Genomic DNA, 14,347 nt, shown 5'->3' on the forward strand with positions numbered 1-14,347 from the left:
AAAGGGTGACCAGAGTACCAGGCACACAAAGCGGGTGAAACTGACCATTAGGCCATCATGGGAGGCAGAGGGTAAGCACAGGCACACAGAGCAGGTGCAGAGGAAGGCACAGTAACTACTCTAGAGATGACAGAGAGCCCTCCCAAAGCCTGCCCAGGAAGAGAGAGCCAGAACCCTGGCTACAGAGAAGCTGGCCGCATCCTGACCACAAAAAGCACAGCTAGCCAAGAGACTGTGTAAGGCCAGGTGGGAATGATTCCTGGGGCAGCACAATTCCATGGATCCATGTATACAGAATACAGAAAGCAATGCCTTCCACCTCACTGGGGAAGAGTGTGAGAATTTCATTAGTAATGATACTTACCACCTTGAGGGTCCAGTACGTGGCAGTCCTTACACACACACACATGCTCCTGCACTCACTACAAAAAGTCTGTGATCCCAACTTATAACTGAGGAAACTTTCCCACATTGTTCCATTAGGAAGTGGCAGAGGAAAGATTCAATGAAGATCTCTCTCTGCTCTCTCTTCCTGGCAAAGATGCTCAGCCTTGAAAGGAATAACAGGGTGACAAGCCTTCCTGAGGAAGGCAGGAACATGAGGAAAGGGAGAAGATAATTGTTTTGCAAAAGTAAAATTTACTCTGCAAAGAAAGACTTTGGAAGAGACCAAGGAATAGCTCTATTCTAAGACCCTAACAGGAAGGGAGATGATGGTATTGGCTGGAGCTCCTGGTTCACCCAAACAAGTATTAGGTGGAAGACAGTCTTCCAGAAGAGGGAAGTGATGCGGCCTCTTCTCAAAGTCCTCTCTAAACGTCAGGGGTGGGACTCAAAGCAGAAGGGGCAAAAGAGGAGAACTATAAATGTTCAGTGAACAAGGATCCCTGCAGAGAGGGGACAGAAGCATGCTCTTCCCCACCACCACCACCAAGCAGCAACTTTTGGAGAAGGGTGGAGAGCTACGTTAGAGAGCCCTCCTCAGCACTGGGAACGGCATTTAACTGTGGACAAAAAAAAAAACCTTCAAAAAGCCCACTTAGAAAGCCAAAGGTGGTCTGGAATCGGCTGACCAGGACAGGTTGGAGACTCATGAGGAAGAAGAGAGAAGGATAAAAACACAGTTTTGCAGTAGGAAAAAAAAAAGGCACACTGGATTACAGCTGCGGGGTCAGCATGACTTCATCAGGAAGCAGCTACAGAACAGCCAGGGGCCCATCTCTCTGTCGCCTCCCAGCACCACTGCCAACTGTGGCTCCTGACTCTATCACCCCGTCCTAGGAGCTCCTTTCTCCCCATTTGTGTACTGCCAACCACACTCCAGGAAAGCAAGGTGTGCAGACACCCTAGCATGTGCCACTGAGACACAGACACCCACCAGTGGCATCTTCTGTCGGCCCATGATTACATCCCACGGTTCTTACTTTGATAACTTTGTTCAGGCATTCGTCAGCCACCATCCTGACATCTGACTCTGCATCATCACTGCACAGCAGAAAAAGCTCCATAGCGATGCCCAGAAGTTTCTGAAATTCTGGAGAATTTCTAAGTAAAAGAAGAAAAGAAACTGTCACAGCCCAGAGGAGCCTAAGGAGACATGGCAACAGAACATAGTGAAGGATTCATTATCCTGGGTGGGATTCTGGAACAGAAAAAGGAGATTACATAAAAATTAAGGAAAACTGAATGAAGTTCGACTTCAGTTAACAGTGCATCGATACGACTCACTAATTGTGAAAAATGTGCCACACTAATGTAAGATGCTACTCAACCAAGGTAACTAGATGTAGAGTACGGGAACTTTCCATACTCTTGTAATGTGTCTATAAATCTAAAACTATTCTAAAATAAATTTTTTAACAAAAGAAGAGACTACACTTGCAAGATAAATCTCATTTTTTCTTTTGAAGTTTATTTTTTTAAAACCTTAAAAGATACTGCTTCAGACACTTAAGTCCCAGATCACCATCCTTCTCTGCCAAAAGGTAACTGTACCCTGAAAAATCAGTATAACAATTTATCTCTTCTCTTCCTTTCCCATCTCAATCTTCTTATACTCCAAAGTATAACCACATTTCACTTCAGAATCCACCTGCTCGTGGTCAAACTGGTTTTGTAGCACTAGATGGAATACCAGTGTCACAAAAATTGGAGTCTGGGCACTCACTATCTGTGGACTGTCTAGGCTGTTATGATCCTACCAGCTGAACAGAGGGAAAGGCTGATGGGCCATGCACCTGAAACTCAGATATCCCAACCCAGGAACACAGAGGTAAAAGTAATCCCAGGACACAAGAGTTGTGTTATTCTTGAAATACCTCAAGCATATTGCTGTCCCAGCACCTCAACCTAAAGTACCCTGAAAATCCCTTCCCCCTTTATCTCTAGGCAGTAATATCTACTGACATGCAGAAGACAGTCATGAGCCTAAGGGTGAGCAAGACTGCAGCACTCAAGCCACATGGCATCCAGCTGTTCGGGTCTACGATCAATAAAAACACAAGGCAAGCAGGAGACTTCCACTTAGCAACATTTCTCTTGTCTACAGGAATACAGCCAGAATAAAGAGCTACAGAGGGAAGGTCCCTGACGAGCTAGAAGAACATTCAGACCCTGTGCTCCAAAGCAGTGCTGTCAACACAGCTGTCAGGAGTTCCAAGTGTGATCTCACACTGTGTAGACACAACAAAATGAGAAGCATACAGGCAAGACTCTGAACATTTCATTTAACCCAATACATCCAGAATAGTATTCCTTTTTTTCCTATTCCCATCCCCACCTCCCTTCCCTTCATTCCCCTTTGTCTAATCCAATGCTGAGTATTTCAATATGCAGTCAATAACGAAGAGATGCAACCTATTTTTATAGCATATTTCAATTCAGACAGACTTGTCATTGGAAATACTTTATCTATATTTAGATTTCATAAAATTGACAGCTGAAAAGGTTCATATACTATTTCCAACTAATCAACCACTGATTAAAAAAATTTTTTTTAGTTGTTGATGGATCTTTATTTATATGTGGTGCTGAGAATTGAACCCAGTGCCTCACACATGCTAGGCAAGCACTCTACCACTGAGCCACAACCCCAGCCCCTCAACTACTGATTTGTCAGCACAAAATAGATACAGGGCTAATCAGGCTCTCTATTTCTTTGTGATAGCTACAGTAAACTTTCAAGGAAATCAGCCAATTTCATTCAAGTTGCCAAGCTGACCGGCACAAAATTGTTCCCATATAATCCTTGTAATAACTATACAAGCTATACTAATGCCATCTTCCTCAATCCTGATACTGGTAATTTGTGCCTTAGCTCTTTTTTCCTTATCAGTTGGTCTTATCAATCTACTGATGCTCTGAAAGAACCAGTTTTCCGTTTTACTGATCTGCTATGCACTTTTCTGCTTGCTCTTTCACGGACCTCTGCTCTTATCTTTATTAAGTCCACTCTTCCGATACCTTTGATTCCACTTGCTCATCTTTTTCAAGTTCTAAGGTGGGAGCTGAGGTCACTGAGACCCTTATTCTGTTCTAAAATTAGTCATTAAATGTTTTAAATTTCCCTTTAATATGCCATGACAAGTTTGCAATTCAAAAGACTTTGGAATTTTCCTTCAGTGACCCATGGGCCACATGGAAACATTTTTTCCCACATATTTGGGGCTTTTCCAGATTATCTCTCTGTAATAGATTCCAATTTAACGATATTGAGGTCAGAGAAAATACTTTGTATGATTTGAATCTTGACGTGTTTTACAGTCCAACATCCAGCCTCCCCAACTAGGCCAATGCTGTGTGAGCACTGGAGTGGAGGTGTCTGCTGGCACTGAGTGGAGCATCCCGTAAATATCCATCAGTTCACACTGGCAGACCACTGTTGATGTCTTCCAGATCCAGATTTCATGTCTGTTGTTCTGTGGACTAGAGGGAGGTGCTGCCGAACCTGACTGTACCCGAGGTTTTATTTCCACCTGCAGTTCAGTCAGGTTTTGTACTTTGGAAGCTCTGCAGTTAGGTGCACACCAGGACTATAAGGCCCACATGAAGAAGTGATTCCCATCATCATCATCATGAAATGGCCATCTTGTCCCTCATAACAGCCTTAACTTTGAAATCTGCCTCATCTGCTATTAATAAAGTTACTCTGGCTTTCATCAGATTTTTGTTAACAAGGTGAACCTCTTTCCATTCTTTACTTTTTAACCTATTTGCCCAAGACCCTGGGTTCAATCCCCAGTACCATCAAATACAAACAAACCAAAAAAATAAAATAAAATAAAAATAAAAAATAAATTTAAAAAAATTTATTCTTTCAGGTTCTGGAGACCGGAGTCCAAAATCAGTATCAATGAGCTGAAATCCTCAGGCTCCAGGAAGACCTGCTGCCTGCCTTTCTACTTTGGTGGCTGGCTGGCTGCCGGCATCCTGTGGCCTAGCCACATCACTCCAACCTTAATGTCCAAGCTTCCAACCTTCTGCTCCACCTTCAGATGGCTTGCTCTGCGTAAAACTCCCTCTGCCTTCTTATAAGGACACATGTGATTTCACCTAGTGCCCAATGGGATAACCCAGAATAATCTAAAAACCCTGGCCTTCAGCACAGCAGTGAAGACCCCGTTCGCTGTAAACTAGCATTCGCAGGCCCCGGGATGAGGACGGCTACCCCTCCTCCACCTCCCGTGCACTTCCACTTCTGTTCTCCAGCCAACACACTGTCAGTCGCACATTCCACTTACATGTGCTACAAACCCCCAAATACACGATCTTGTTTTAGAACACTAAGGTAATCTTTTAAATTAAGCCCTTTCTAAAATTATGTTAATTCATCTCTTTAAAAAAGAAATTAAGAGGAGGGTCTGCTATGTTTGCCACGTATTGACAGAACAGTCACTGTCTCTGCTACTCTCAAATCCTTTGTGTAGATCCAGATTTCCAGTTGGTGCCATTTTCTTTCTGCTTGAAACACTTTCTTTCAAATTTCTTACAGTGGTTTCCTGTAGACATGGAGTATTTCTGTTTCTGGATATCTCACCTTTGTATCTGAGAGATTTTACTAGGCACAGGATTTCAAGGTTTCCCCCTCGCATTCCTGACTTCCGGCAGAAACTTTCCAACGAAAAGGCTGCTGTGGTTCAGTCTGGGTCTTTTTTTATGTCTGTCTATAATTATCACATCCAATCTTTTCTCTAGCCTCTTGAACATATGAAATAATTACAGCAGCTGCTTTCATGTTTCCAATGCCACTCACCATCTCTAATTTCTGGGTCAGTGTTGACTGTTCTAAATCATATTTTACTGCTTCTTTGCCTCCTAGTTATTTTTGATGAGATGTCAAGCTTTGCTTTTATCTGCACTTCTTTGTGTTCCTAGAAATATTTCTGCACTTTCTATGGGGTGTACCATGTTACTTTCGAAGAGTCTGGCGACGCTGAGTTTTGCTTCTCAGCCTTATAAGACGGAACCACAGCAGCAGCTTGGTCTAGGGGTAAGTAAGCAAAACCTATGGAGTCCCCTCTCTGAAGCCCCAGGACAATACTCTGGGATGGCTGAGGTTTCCCACTTTGGCGGTGTGATTAAAAATTCTCCCTGGCCCTTCTGAGGCTCAGCAGTAATTCCTTCTAGTCCTTTAGAGTGGTTCTATCTTCAGCCCTGTGTCACTTCCTCACAACCATAAGCTCATCTACTCAGCTACACCCGAGGGGATCCAGTGCAGCTCTCTGCAATTCTCTGGAGCTCTCCCCTCTCCATCATTCTACCCTGTGAGCTCCAGCCAGCCACCTCGGCCTCTGGCTGTCTCCTCAACCCAACAGACCACTAGTTAAGCCTCAGTTTCCCTTCTTCATGTCCTGGCTTGGCAACTCCTTGCAGGTAGTAATATAGAGAAATCACAGGGCTCACCACATTCATCTCCCACCTTGCCCAGGTCACTACTCTCCTTTGCCTGATACCCAATGCCTTAAAAACCACAAGAGTTACAGATGGGTGTGGTGGCACATGCCTATGATCTCAGCAGCCCAGGAGGCTGAAGCAGGAGGATCACAAATTCAACAACAGTCTCAGCAACTTAGTGAGACCCTGTCTCAAAATTTAAAAACAAAAGAGGGTAGGAGGATGTGGCTTAGTGATTAAGCACCCCTGGGTTCAATCCCTGGTACCAAGAAAAAGAAAAATCACTGTTACATATATGTCATCCACTTTCAACCATGTTCGGTAAGAAGATACAGGCAATTCATCTGGCCAGAAGTAAAAATCTTTCACAATTTTTTTCAACTTAATTTTTAAACAAATTGTGTCTTTTCCGGACATAAATATAAATAGCTATTGATGTTAATTAACATTCCCTTGTATAAAGGCGTCATAATTTTTCAATACCCCCATTGACAGATCATGAAGGGTATTTTTAATTTTCTAATGGGATGAACAGCACTGTATCAATATCATGACACACTTCCCTACGAGTAAATGCCTCCAAGTGAAACCACCAAGTCAAGCACAGATGATAAGTTGAATGCTTTAAATTTTGCCAAAATGCCTTCTAGGAAAGTTTATCACCTGTGCCAAAAACTCTTTTTGTTTTTTAATGTTTCCCAATGTGGTGAAAAATGTTCTTATTTTTGTTTTAGTATCATTCCACTGATTACTAGTGTCTTGGTCAGGGGCGGATGCTTTAACAAAATACTGCAGAGCGAGTAGCTTAAACACTCTCTCGGGTTCTGGAAGACAGAGGCTTGAAACAAGGTGCTGGTAGATCTGACCCCTGGTGAGGGCCCCCTGCATAGCAGGACTCGATGAGCACTGCCCAGAGTAGTGAACACAGGGAGGAGCCCAGAGGGTGGCACGCCCAGAGAGGGCCTGGAAGTGCCAGTGCCTTGCTCCTCTACCCACGCCACACTCTATCTCCACCACTTGGCTACTTGGGTTATATTCCTTACAATAAATCAGTAAATACAAGCACTCTTCTGAGTTCTGAGAGCGAGCCTTGAAAATTAAGTTTTTTTTTTTTTTTTTTTTTTTGCGGTACTGGGGATCGAACCCAGGGCCTCATGCTTGCAAGGAAGCACTCTACCAACTGAGCTATCTCCCCAGCCCCAGCCTTGAAAATTATTGAACCTGAGAAGGGGAATCATATGAATCCTTGATTTATAGCTAGTCATCAAAGTACAGGTGGATTTCCAAGACTTGGGGCCTGCAGTGAGAGCAGCCTATGCAACAAAGATCTGTAACTTATGGGACCTGACTAGAAGGATGGAGTCAGAAGGGAACTGACCCAGTGGGTACCGACTTGGTGTCAGAGCTGCAGAACTGGCCAGTGTCACAGAAAACATACAACTGCCAAAAGTTCCCACCTTCAAAGACCACCACTGTGGGGCTAGCACTCCATCACAGACATCGGGGGAGCATTCAGCCTACAACAAGCAATCAAGTTCAACATTTTTCCATAGGAAGCATGAAAGTGGTCTACAACTTGCAATCCTCCTACCTTAGCTCCTAAGTAGCTGGGCTTACAGGCACAGCACACCAGCTTTTGGGCAAGTCATTACTGCTTCTTTTCTGAAATACCTACTATATTCTCTGCCTATTTTCCAATTAGAATGATGTAGTCTTTTTCTTAATGAGTCAGGAAATCACTAAAAAATACTCTTTACACAGGCTATTAGCCTTCCATCTTTATGCTGTTGATTCTTCTCCCAAGTTGAATTTATCTTCAATTTTGTTTAAAGTGGACTTTGACTTTTAAAACTATATTCTAGTCAAAACATTTTTTTCTTTTAAAGATGTTAGTCTTCTGTCTAAGATCAATTTTCTTTTTGTAGTAATGATTTCACTCTTTTCACATTGAGGTAATTAATCCGATGTTTACGTCTATTTCCCATATAAGGAAGAGACATAATTTCCCTGGTCAATAGGACATGCATCCTTTCCCTATTTAACATAAGCATATTATCTTTACCATTTCAGACACAGACTTTTCTACCTTTTTATTCTATATAAGCCTTACTGTCACATCAGCCAGATCTCACCATATTACTAATGATTTCAAGATTTCTATGTATTTTTCAACATTTATATGTATGTGTTCTTACAGATGAACAAGTCTAAAAACACCCCCATTGGAATTTTGATCAAGATTCTTTTAAATCTATGGGTTAATTTAGAGAAAATTCAGCTTCACCACAGGAAAGCTCCTGCTCTGAAAAGGAAATAGTCATCCATATCCTTCAGGCATCTTAACAGCCTTTACATATTTTCTGCATATTTCTTCTCAATTCCTTGGAATTTTCTATTTCAGTGCTACCAAATTAAACCCTTAAATGAAATAAGTTACATCTTCTAACTCGTCTTCACTTATATATGGGAACTCTAAGGATTTTGTTTTGTTTTGTTGGTTCTTTTTAGTTATACATGACAGCAGAATTCATTGTGAACTCTGGATTTTTAAGACTTATTTTTAACTAGTAACCTTATCAAGGTGTACTGTATTTCTAAGAGCTGTCTTAGGTGAGAGTCCCTAGGTATTCTGAAAAGGATATTGTTAAAAAAACCACTGCTCAGTCCCCACAACCCACAAACAGAAAGTGTTAAGTGTGCATGGGTAAGAAGGCAGCAAGGTATCTTCATCACAGTGCTCTTCATAAATGTTCCAGCTGATACTCATGCACATTTAGGACCCACCAGCTTATACCAACAAATTTAGAGCAGAGGCAGACTACAGAGTGCATGAATTAACATGTATAAAGTTTCATGTGTCATCTTACATCGGGAGCTTCAAAAGCTGCTATCTGAATAACCATACTGAAGACAAAATCAGCACAACACAGAAGCTATGGAAATGTTCCCAAGGGCCACACAGTACACACTGTCATCCCAGCCACAACAAAGGCCAAGGCAGGAGGACTGCAAGTTCAAGGTCAACCTGGGCAACTTAGCAGGACCCTTTTTCAAAATAAAAAATAAAAATAGGCTGGAGATGTGGCTCAGGGGTAGAGCTCTTGCTTAAGACTGTGTAAGGTCCTAGGTTGAAACCTCATTACTGAAAAAAAGAAATGAAAAGCTCCAAAGACTGTCACTCATGTTTACCAAGTTGCTTAAGTTCACTTCACACAAAAGCAGGATAACAGAGCTCTCATCAATGTGCACAACAGTGGATGGATGTCCTGTTCTCTCCAGTAAACACCTCTGCGTAGCTACTTCCTCGTAGTGCTTCACTGTGTCATCTGATCCCAGAAGAACTCCACAAACAGGGCTGTCCTTTCCACAAACGAGACAAGAGGTTCAAAGATGCTAAAACTTATCTGAAACCATCCAGCTAATACATGAGACAGAGATGGAATACAAACCTCATTTTCCTCTACTTTCATCACAGTCGTTATGGTATGGGTGTGAGGTGTTTCCCAAAAACTCCTATGCTAATAATGCAAGAATGTTTGAGGGTAAAGTGAATGGACTGTGAGAATGACAACCTAATCAGCCCATGACAGACTGGATGGACTGACGGGGTGGTAACTGTGGGCAGGTAGTGCCTGGCTGGAGTGGCAGGTCACTGGGGCGTGCCCTGGTGACCTCTTCGCCCTCCCTATCTTTGCTGCCTAGCTGCCTCCAGCTGAGATGCTTTCCTCCACTGCTCCCTTGGGCCAGTGCTGCCTCGAGTCGGCCATTGCTGGACTGAGACCTCTGAAACCATGAGCCCCACACAAACTTTCCCTCCTCTAAATTGTTCTTGCCAGGCATTTTGGTCACAAAATCAGGTGACCAAATTTTGAATTTTGGACGCAAAACCTGATTAAAACAATAGTACTGTTTTCTACATTAGCATCCTAACTTATAATATCTATATTCTTATTTTCAGTACACATTCTCATTTGTTATTTCATTTTCTTTCCACATTTCTACAAATTACCTAGAAACAGAATCATCCACAATATTTCAAATGATGGAATGAGTTAAACTAAAATGAAATGAAATGTTATGTGAAATCACTTTGAAAGTATAAAATACAAATGCAAGGTAACATTAAAAACAAGGGAGACACCAAAAAGACAAATACTACATGATTCCACTCACATGAGGGTTAGAGTAGTCAAATTAATAGACAGAAAGGAGGATGGTAGTGGCTGGGGCTGGGAAAAGTGGGCAATGTGGAGCCACTATTTTGTAGGTACAGAGCTCCAGTTTCACAAGATGAAAAGAATATGGAAATGGTGATGAAGACTATGTAACATTATGAATATACAGAACTGTGAACTTAAAGATGGTTAAGATGTGTATTTTATGTTGCATGCATTTTACCAGAATTTTTAAAAGGAACAAAGTGAAATTAAAGGGAAAATTATTTAAAAAAAAAAACAAGTAAAAGGAGCTGGGGATGCAGCTCAGTGGTAGGCTGGCATAAGCAAGGCCCTGAGTTCAATGCCCAGTTTTTCAAAGTTTTTTTGGTTTGTTTGTTTGTTTTTGTTTTAGGTACCAGGGCTTGAACCCAGGGGTGCTTAACCTCTGTGCCACATGCCCAGCCCTCAAAGTAAGCCCTTTTCCCCAAACTTTAGGCAGGAGAATAGCAGGAATTATTTATTTTAAGGAAGAGAAAAGCAAGGTGAGTTTTTCATACATGGCCACTTACATCACAGAATTCAGAAATCACACATCTCCTACTCAACCATTGGAAACAGAACTAAAAATATTTACATTTACAGCCCCTGGGAACAATGGACAGGACAGTGGAAAAGCAACAAAAATGATGAGAGCCACAAAGGGCTACAAAAGAAGGTGCTGCTGGTTCACCCAGCAAGAAAGCTCAGCAGGGAAGTGCCTTGCTGCCACCTGCCCACAACCCCACCAACATAGACAAGTGGGCATCAGCAATGCTGGGAGCACAGGCACAAACCCAGAGCAAAGGGGCAGAAGCGAGGGCAAAGACAGTGAGTCAGAAACAACATACGGATGGTGTCACACGGCTCCAGTTACCACAATACACATAAAAAATCAAACATGATTTTTAAACAGTTTGTCATCAAGGGCACTAATTAAATATAAACGTGCAATTTGATTATCGTAACAGCTACAATTCTTGTTCGTACAATTACAAAATGGAAACATCACTCATAATAAAGTCTGGATATCCCTAATACCTAGCCAGAAACGTGGGGAAAGGGTCTTTTTTTAAAATGGATTGCATAAAGACAACTGGGGACACAAAGAACATGCTAATCCATTAAGATTGAAAATATGGTTTTTATTTCCTCTAGAAAGTTCAAAGTGCAATTACCTGAGAGACTGAGCCACTATGTTTTCACATATTGTCAGACAATGATTCACACGGTCTTTCTTCGTAGCCGAAAGTTCCTTCTTTCTAAAAATAAAAAAAGAAGAAAAGGAAGTGAACACCCTTCTGTACCTCAGTCATTCATTCAGCCAATTCTTCTCAAACACTATGAATGAGCCACTACTCTCTGCTGGGGCTGGTGGAATCAGGACAGGGAGGCACCAAGGAGTACAACCAAGGATTCCCAACCACATGGCTCTCCCAAAATTCAGGTGTTCTCATGAAAGCAACTCATTCCCCCCATTTTAGAGAGAAGGAAAAAATGAAGTGCCAATTGTCACCTGCCCAAGGTTGGATAGTTAAAAGAAGTAACACAGCCACGACTAGCCCTATGGCTTGAAATCTGCCCTGCAGAAGCTCACCAATTCACCTTTGATTCACACATATTTTTTTCACATCACCATCACTGAAACTGGAATGCATCTTATAACCAATGGCATGCCACAGTTCAAGTAGCAGCTTTCTTCTTGCTCAGCAGAACAGAAGATAATGGCATGGATCATGGTGAAGGAACTGTCAACGCACTGAAACAGTAATATTGTACCTACACTATGTACCAAGTTGCCTCCATTTCTCAAAATCACATTGTTAACTGACTACAGTCAGCATACAATATTGCCCTCAATAAGGTGTGGTTAACCACATCTATATCCCCAACAGCCAGAAATAAGCCTCTTATTAAGACTTCACAGCAAGCAAAAGGAGATAAGCAGTCTGGTCAAGAAATCAGACTCATGCCAGGTGTGGTGGTGCATGCCTGTAATCCCAGCAACTTAGGAGGCTGAGGGAAGAGAATCAAGTTCAAAGTTAGCCTCAGCAACTTAGCAAGGCCCTAAGCAACTTAGAGAGACACTGTCTAAAATATAAAGGTAAAAAGGACTGGGAAGGTAGCTCAGTGGTTAAATGCCCCTGTGTTCAATTCCCAGTACCGAAAAAGAGAGAGAAAGAAATCAGACTACAGTGCTTCCTTCCTACCCAAACTTGTGGCTTCTTCAGATGTCTTTAAAGTTGACACTATCAAAATAAGATAGAGGGAGAACCCAAAGAGGGCACTAAGTGGAAACAAACCAGAGACCACCAAGTTTTGGGGGGAACAAATTCTTAAAAAGTTTTTTAAAAACTAATTTATAAACACCTGTGATTATTTAATGCCTAATGTAATCTCCAGGCTCCTAAAAGTATACAGGAAGGCACAGACTATTAAAACTGCACAAATCCACTGAAGGAACACCTCCAAAAGGCATTTCAGGTTTGGCCAGGGAGGAAAACAGGAAAGGCAGATCCTGCAAAGAGTAAAAGAGTGAAGCTGGGGGTCAAGAAGAACAGGCAGGGGCTCCCAGCAGAGAAAAGGACCAGGCCCTGAATGTTACTATGGGCTGGGGAGCAACATCTCTTTCCTAAAAGGGACTTTTACTGACAAGTTACACTGCAGACTGCTAGTTGCCCACCGAAACTTCATTTTTCCCTTCTTAGATGTATGGCCCCAGTTAGAAACTGCCCTGTCGGGCCTCCTAGCAGCTAGCTGCAGGCAGGTGACCATCCCACAGATGAAGTGAAAACAGAAGTGGTCTCCCTGCCTCACCTGCTTGCCCTTTCATCTGCCTCCAAACAAACATGCCTGACACCCAGCTTTTGATTATGCAGATGACAATGAAAGCAACAGAACAGAAGGATCTTGGGTCTAAGATGACCATAAGCAGTCAGCTCCCCATCTCCCATCCCCAGAAGTCCCTCATTTCAAAAGTGTTATGATGGAAATGATTCAAACTGGTCACTGTGAAAGAACAACAAACTGCTACCATCAGACGAGAGAAAACTATTCAGCCATGAAAAGGAACAAAACACCAAAGGGACACGAGGACAAACAACAATGCATCGTGTTTGAGGAAATTAGTTAAGACTCCAAGACTACACTGATGAGTCTATTTTTAGAATATTCTGGAACAGACAAAACTATAAGAATGAAAAACTGTTCACTAATTTCCAAGGGCAAGAAGTTGAGAAAAAGAGGCATGGAGGGACTTGGGGGTGAGAGAACTGCTCTAAATCTTGATTATGAGAGTAATTAACAAGGCTTTATGCATCTGTCAAAACTCACAGAACTGAACACTGGAGAGAACAACTGTACTGTCAATTATGCCTCAATTTAAAGAAAAAAACAGAATAAAAATGCTCTTTGCTTAAAACCTCTGTTGCAGCAGTTGAGCTTTACAATGGCCACCAAGAGAACTGAAGAACGCTGACCATGTCAAGCATTTAGATCTAACTAACTCACCAGCCTGGTTACCCTTTGATTTCCAAAGTGAAAATCTGTCAAGGCCTTAAATGAACCGAAACGCACATGTGCCTCGATATGGAATTCTGTTACACTGGTGCCTACGAGGACTCCACTACATGAGCGTAAAGAAAAGAAAGGTTGATGAACATAAACTCAGTAGGCCTAGCAACTCAACAGTGGTCAGAACAAAAATATTCACAATCTGGAATTTTCAGCAATGTTGGAGTTCAAGCAAAATCTTCATGACTATGGAGTCTCCACTTCCAGGCCTGAAAGGTAGTGAGCTGAAAGGTAGGATCACAGCAAATCCCTGCTCACTAGGTCCAACTTTCCCATCCACAAATGCTATTAGCTCAGTTAACAGCAGCATGGTCAACAGGGATTTATTTTTGTTGGGCCTACTGTGATGGATGGGTTGTGGCTGCCCAGAGCAGCAGGCCTCATCTGTCTACAAGAAGAAAGACTGTCATGCTAAATGACCTGGGAAGAAGGTCTCCTAAAGGAGGTGATTCCCAAAGTGCCTTCAGCTGTTACTAGAGTTTACTAGGCATGCATTGGGGGAATTAGCATGTCAATATGCCAACCATCCAAGTAGTCCACGTAGTTAAAAATCAGTGTGGGATCCAAAGTGCTTATCACTCAGGAGAGTCATCAGAATACTAAGAAAGCCTGAAAAGAACACTGCCAGTACAGTGTACACCTGTAATTGCAGTTGCTCAGGAGACTAAGGCAGGAGGATTCCAAGTACA

At 42.3% G+C, this 14,347-nt stretch overlaps 1 protein-coding gene across 3 annotated transcripts in view; it reads right to left on the reverse strand.

Moving 5' to 3' along the window:
- HTT (huntingtin) overlaps positions 1 to 14,347 on the reverse strand; it is a 140,250-nt gene that overhangs the window by 108,802 nt on the left and 17,101 nt on the right. For 2 of the 3 annotated variants that reach the window (XM_079154365.1, XM_079154366.1), the window contains exons 2-3: positions 11,264 to 11,347; positions 1,425 to 1,545 (exon numbers count right to left, since the gene is read on the reverse strand). In XM_079154365.1, coding sequence (XP_079010491.1) covers positions 1,425 to 1,545; positions 11,264 to 11,347 — 205 coding nt within the window. The remainder of the gene's footprint in view (positions 1 to 1,424; positions 1,546 to 11,263; positions 11,348 to 14,347) is intronic. The other variant, XM_079154367.1, reaches the window with a different exon arrangement.

The sequence above is a fragment of the Sciurus vulgaris genome (genome assembly GCF_902686455.1).
Source record: "Sciurus vulgaris genome assembly, chromosome: 9".
Lineage (NCBI taxonomy): Eukaryota > Metazoa > Chordata > Mammalia > Rodentia > Sciuridae > Sciurus > Sciurus vulgaris.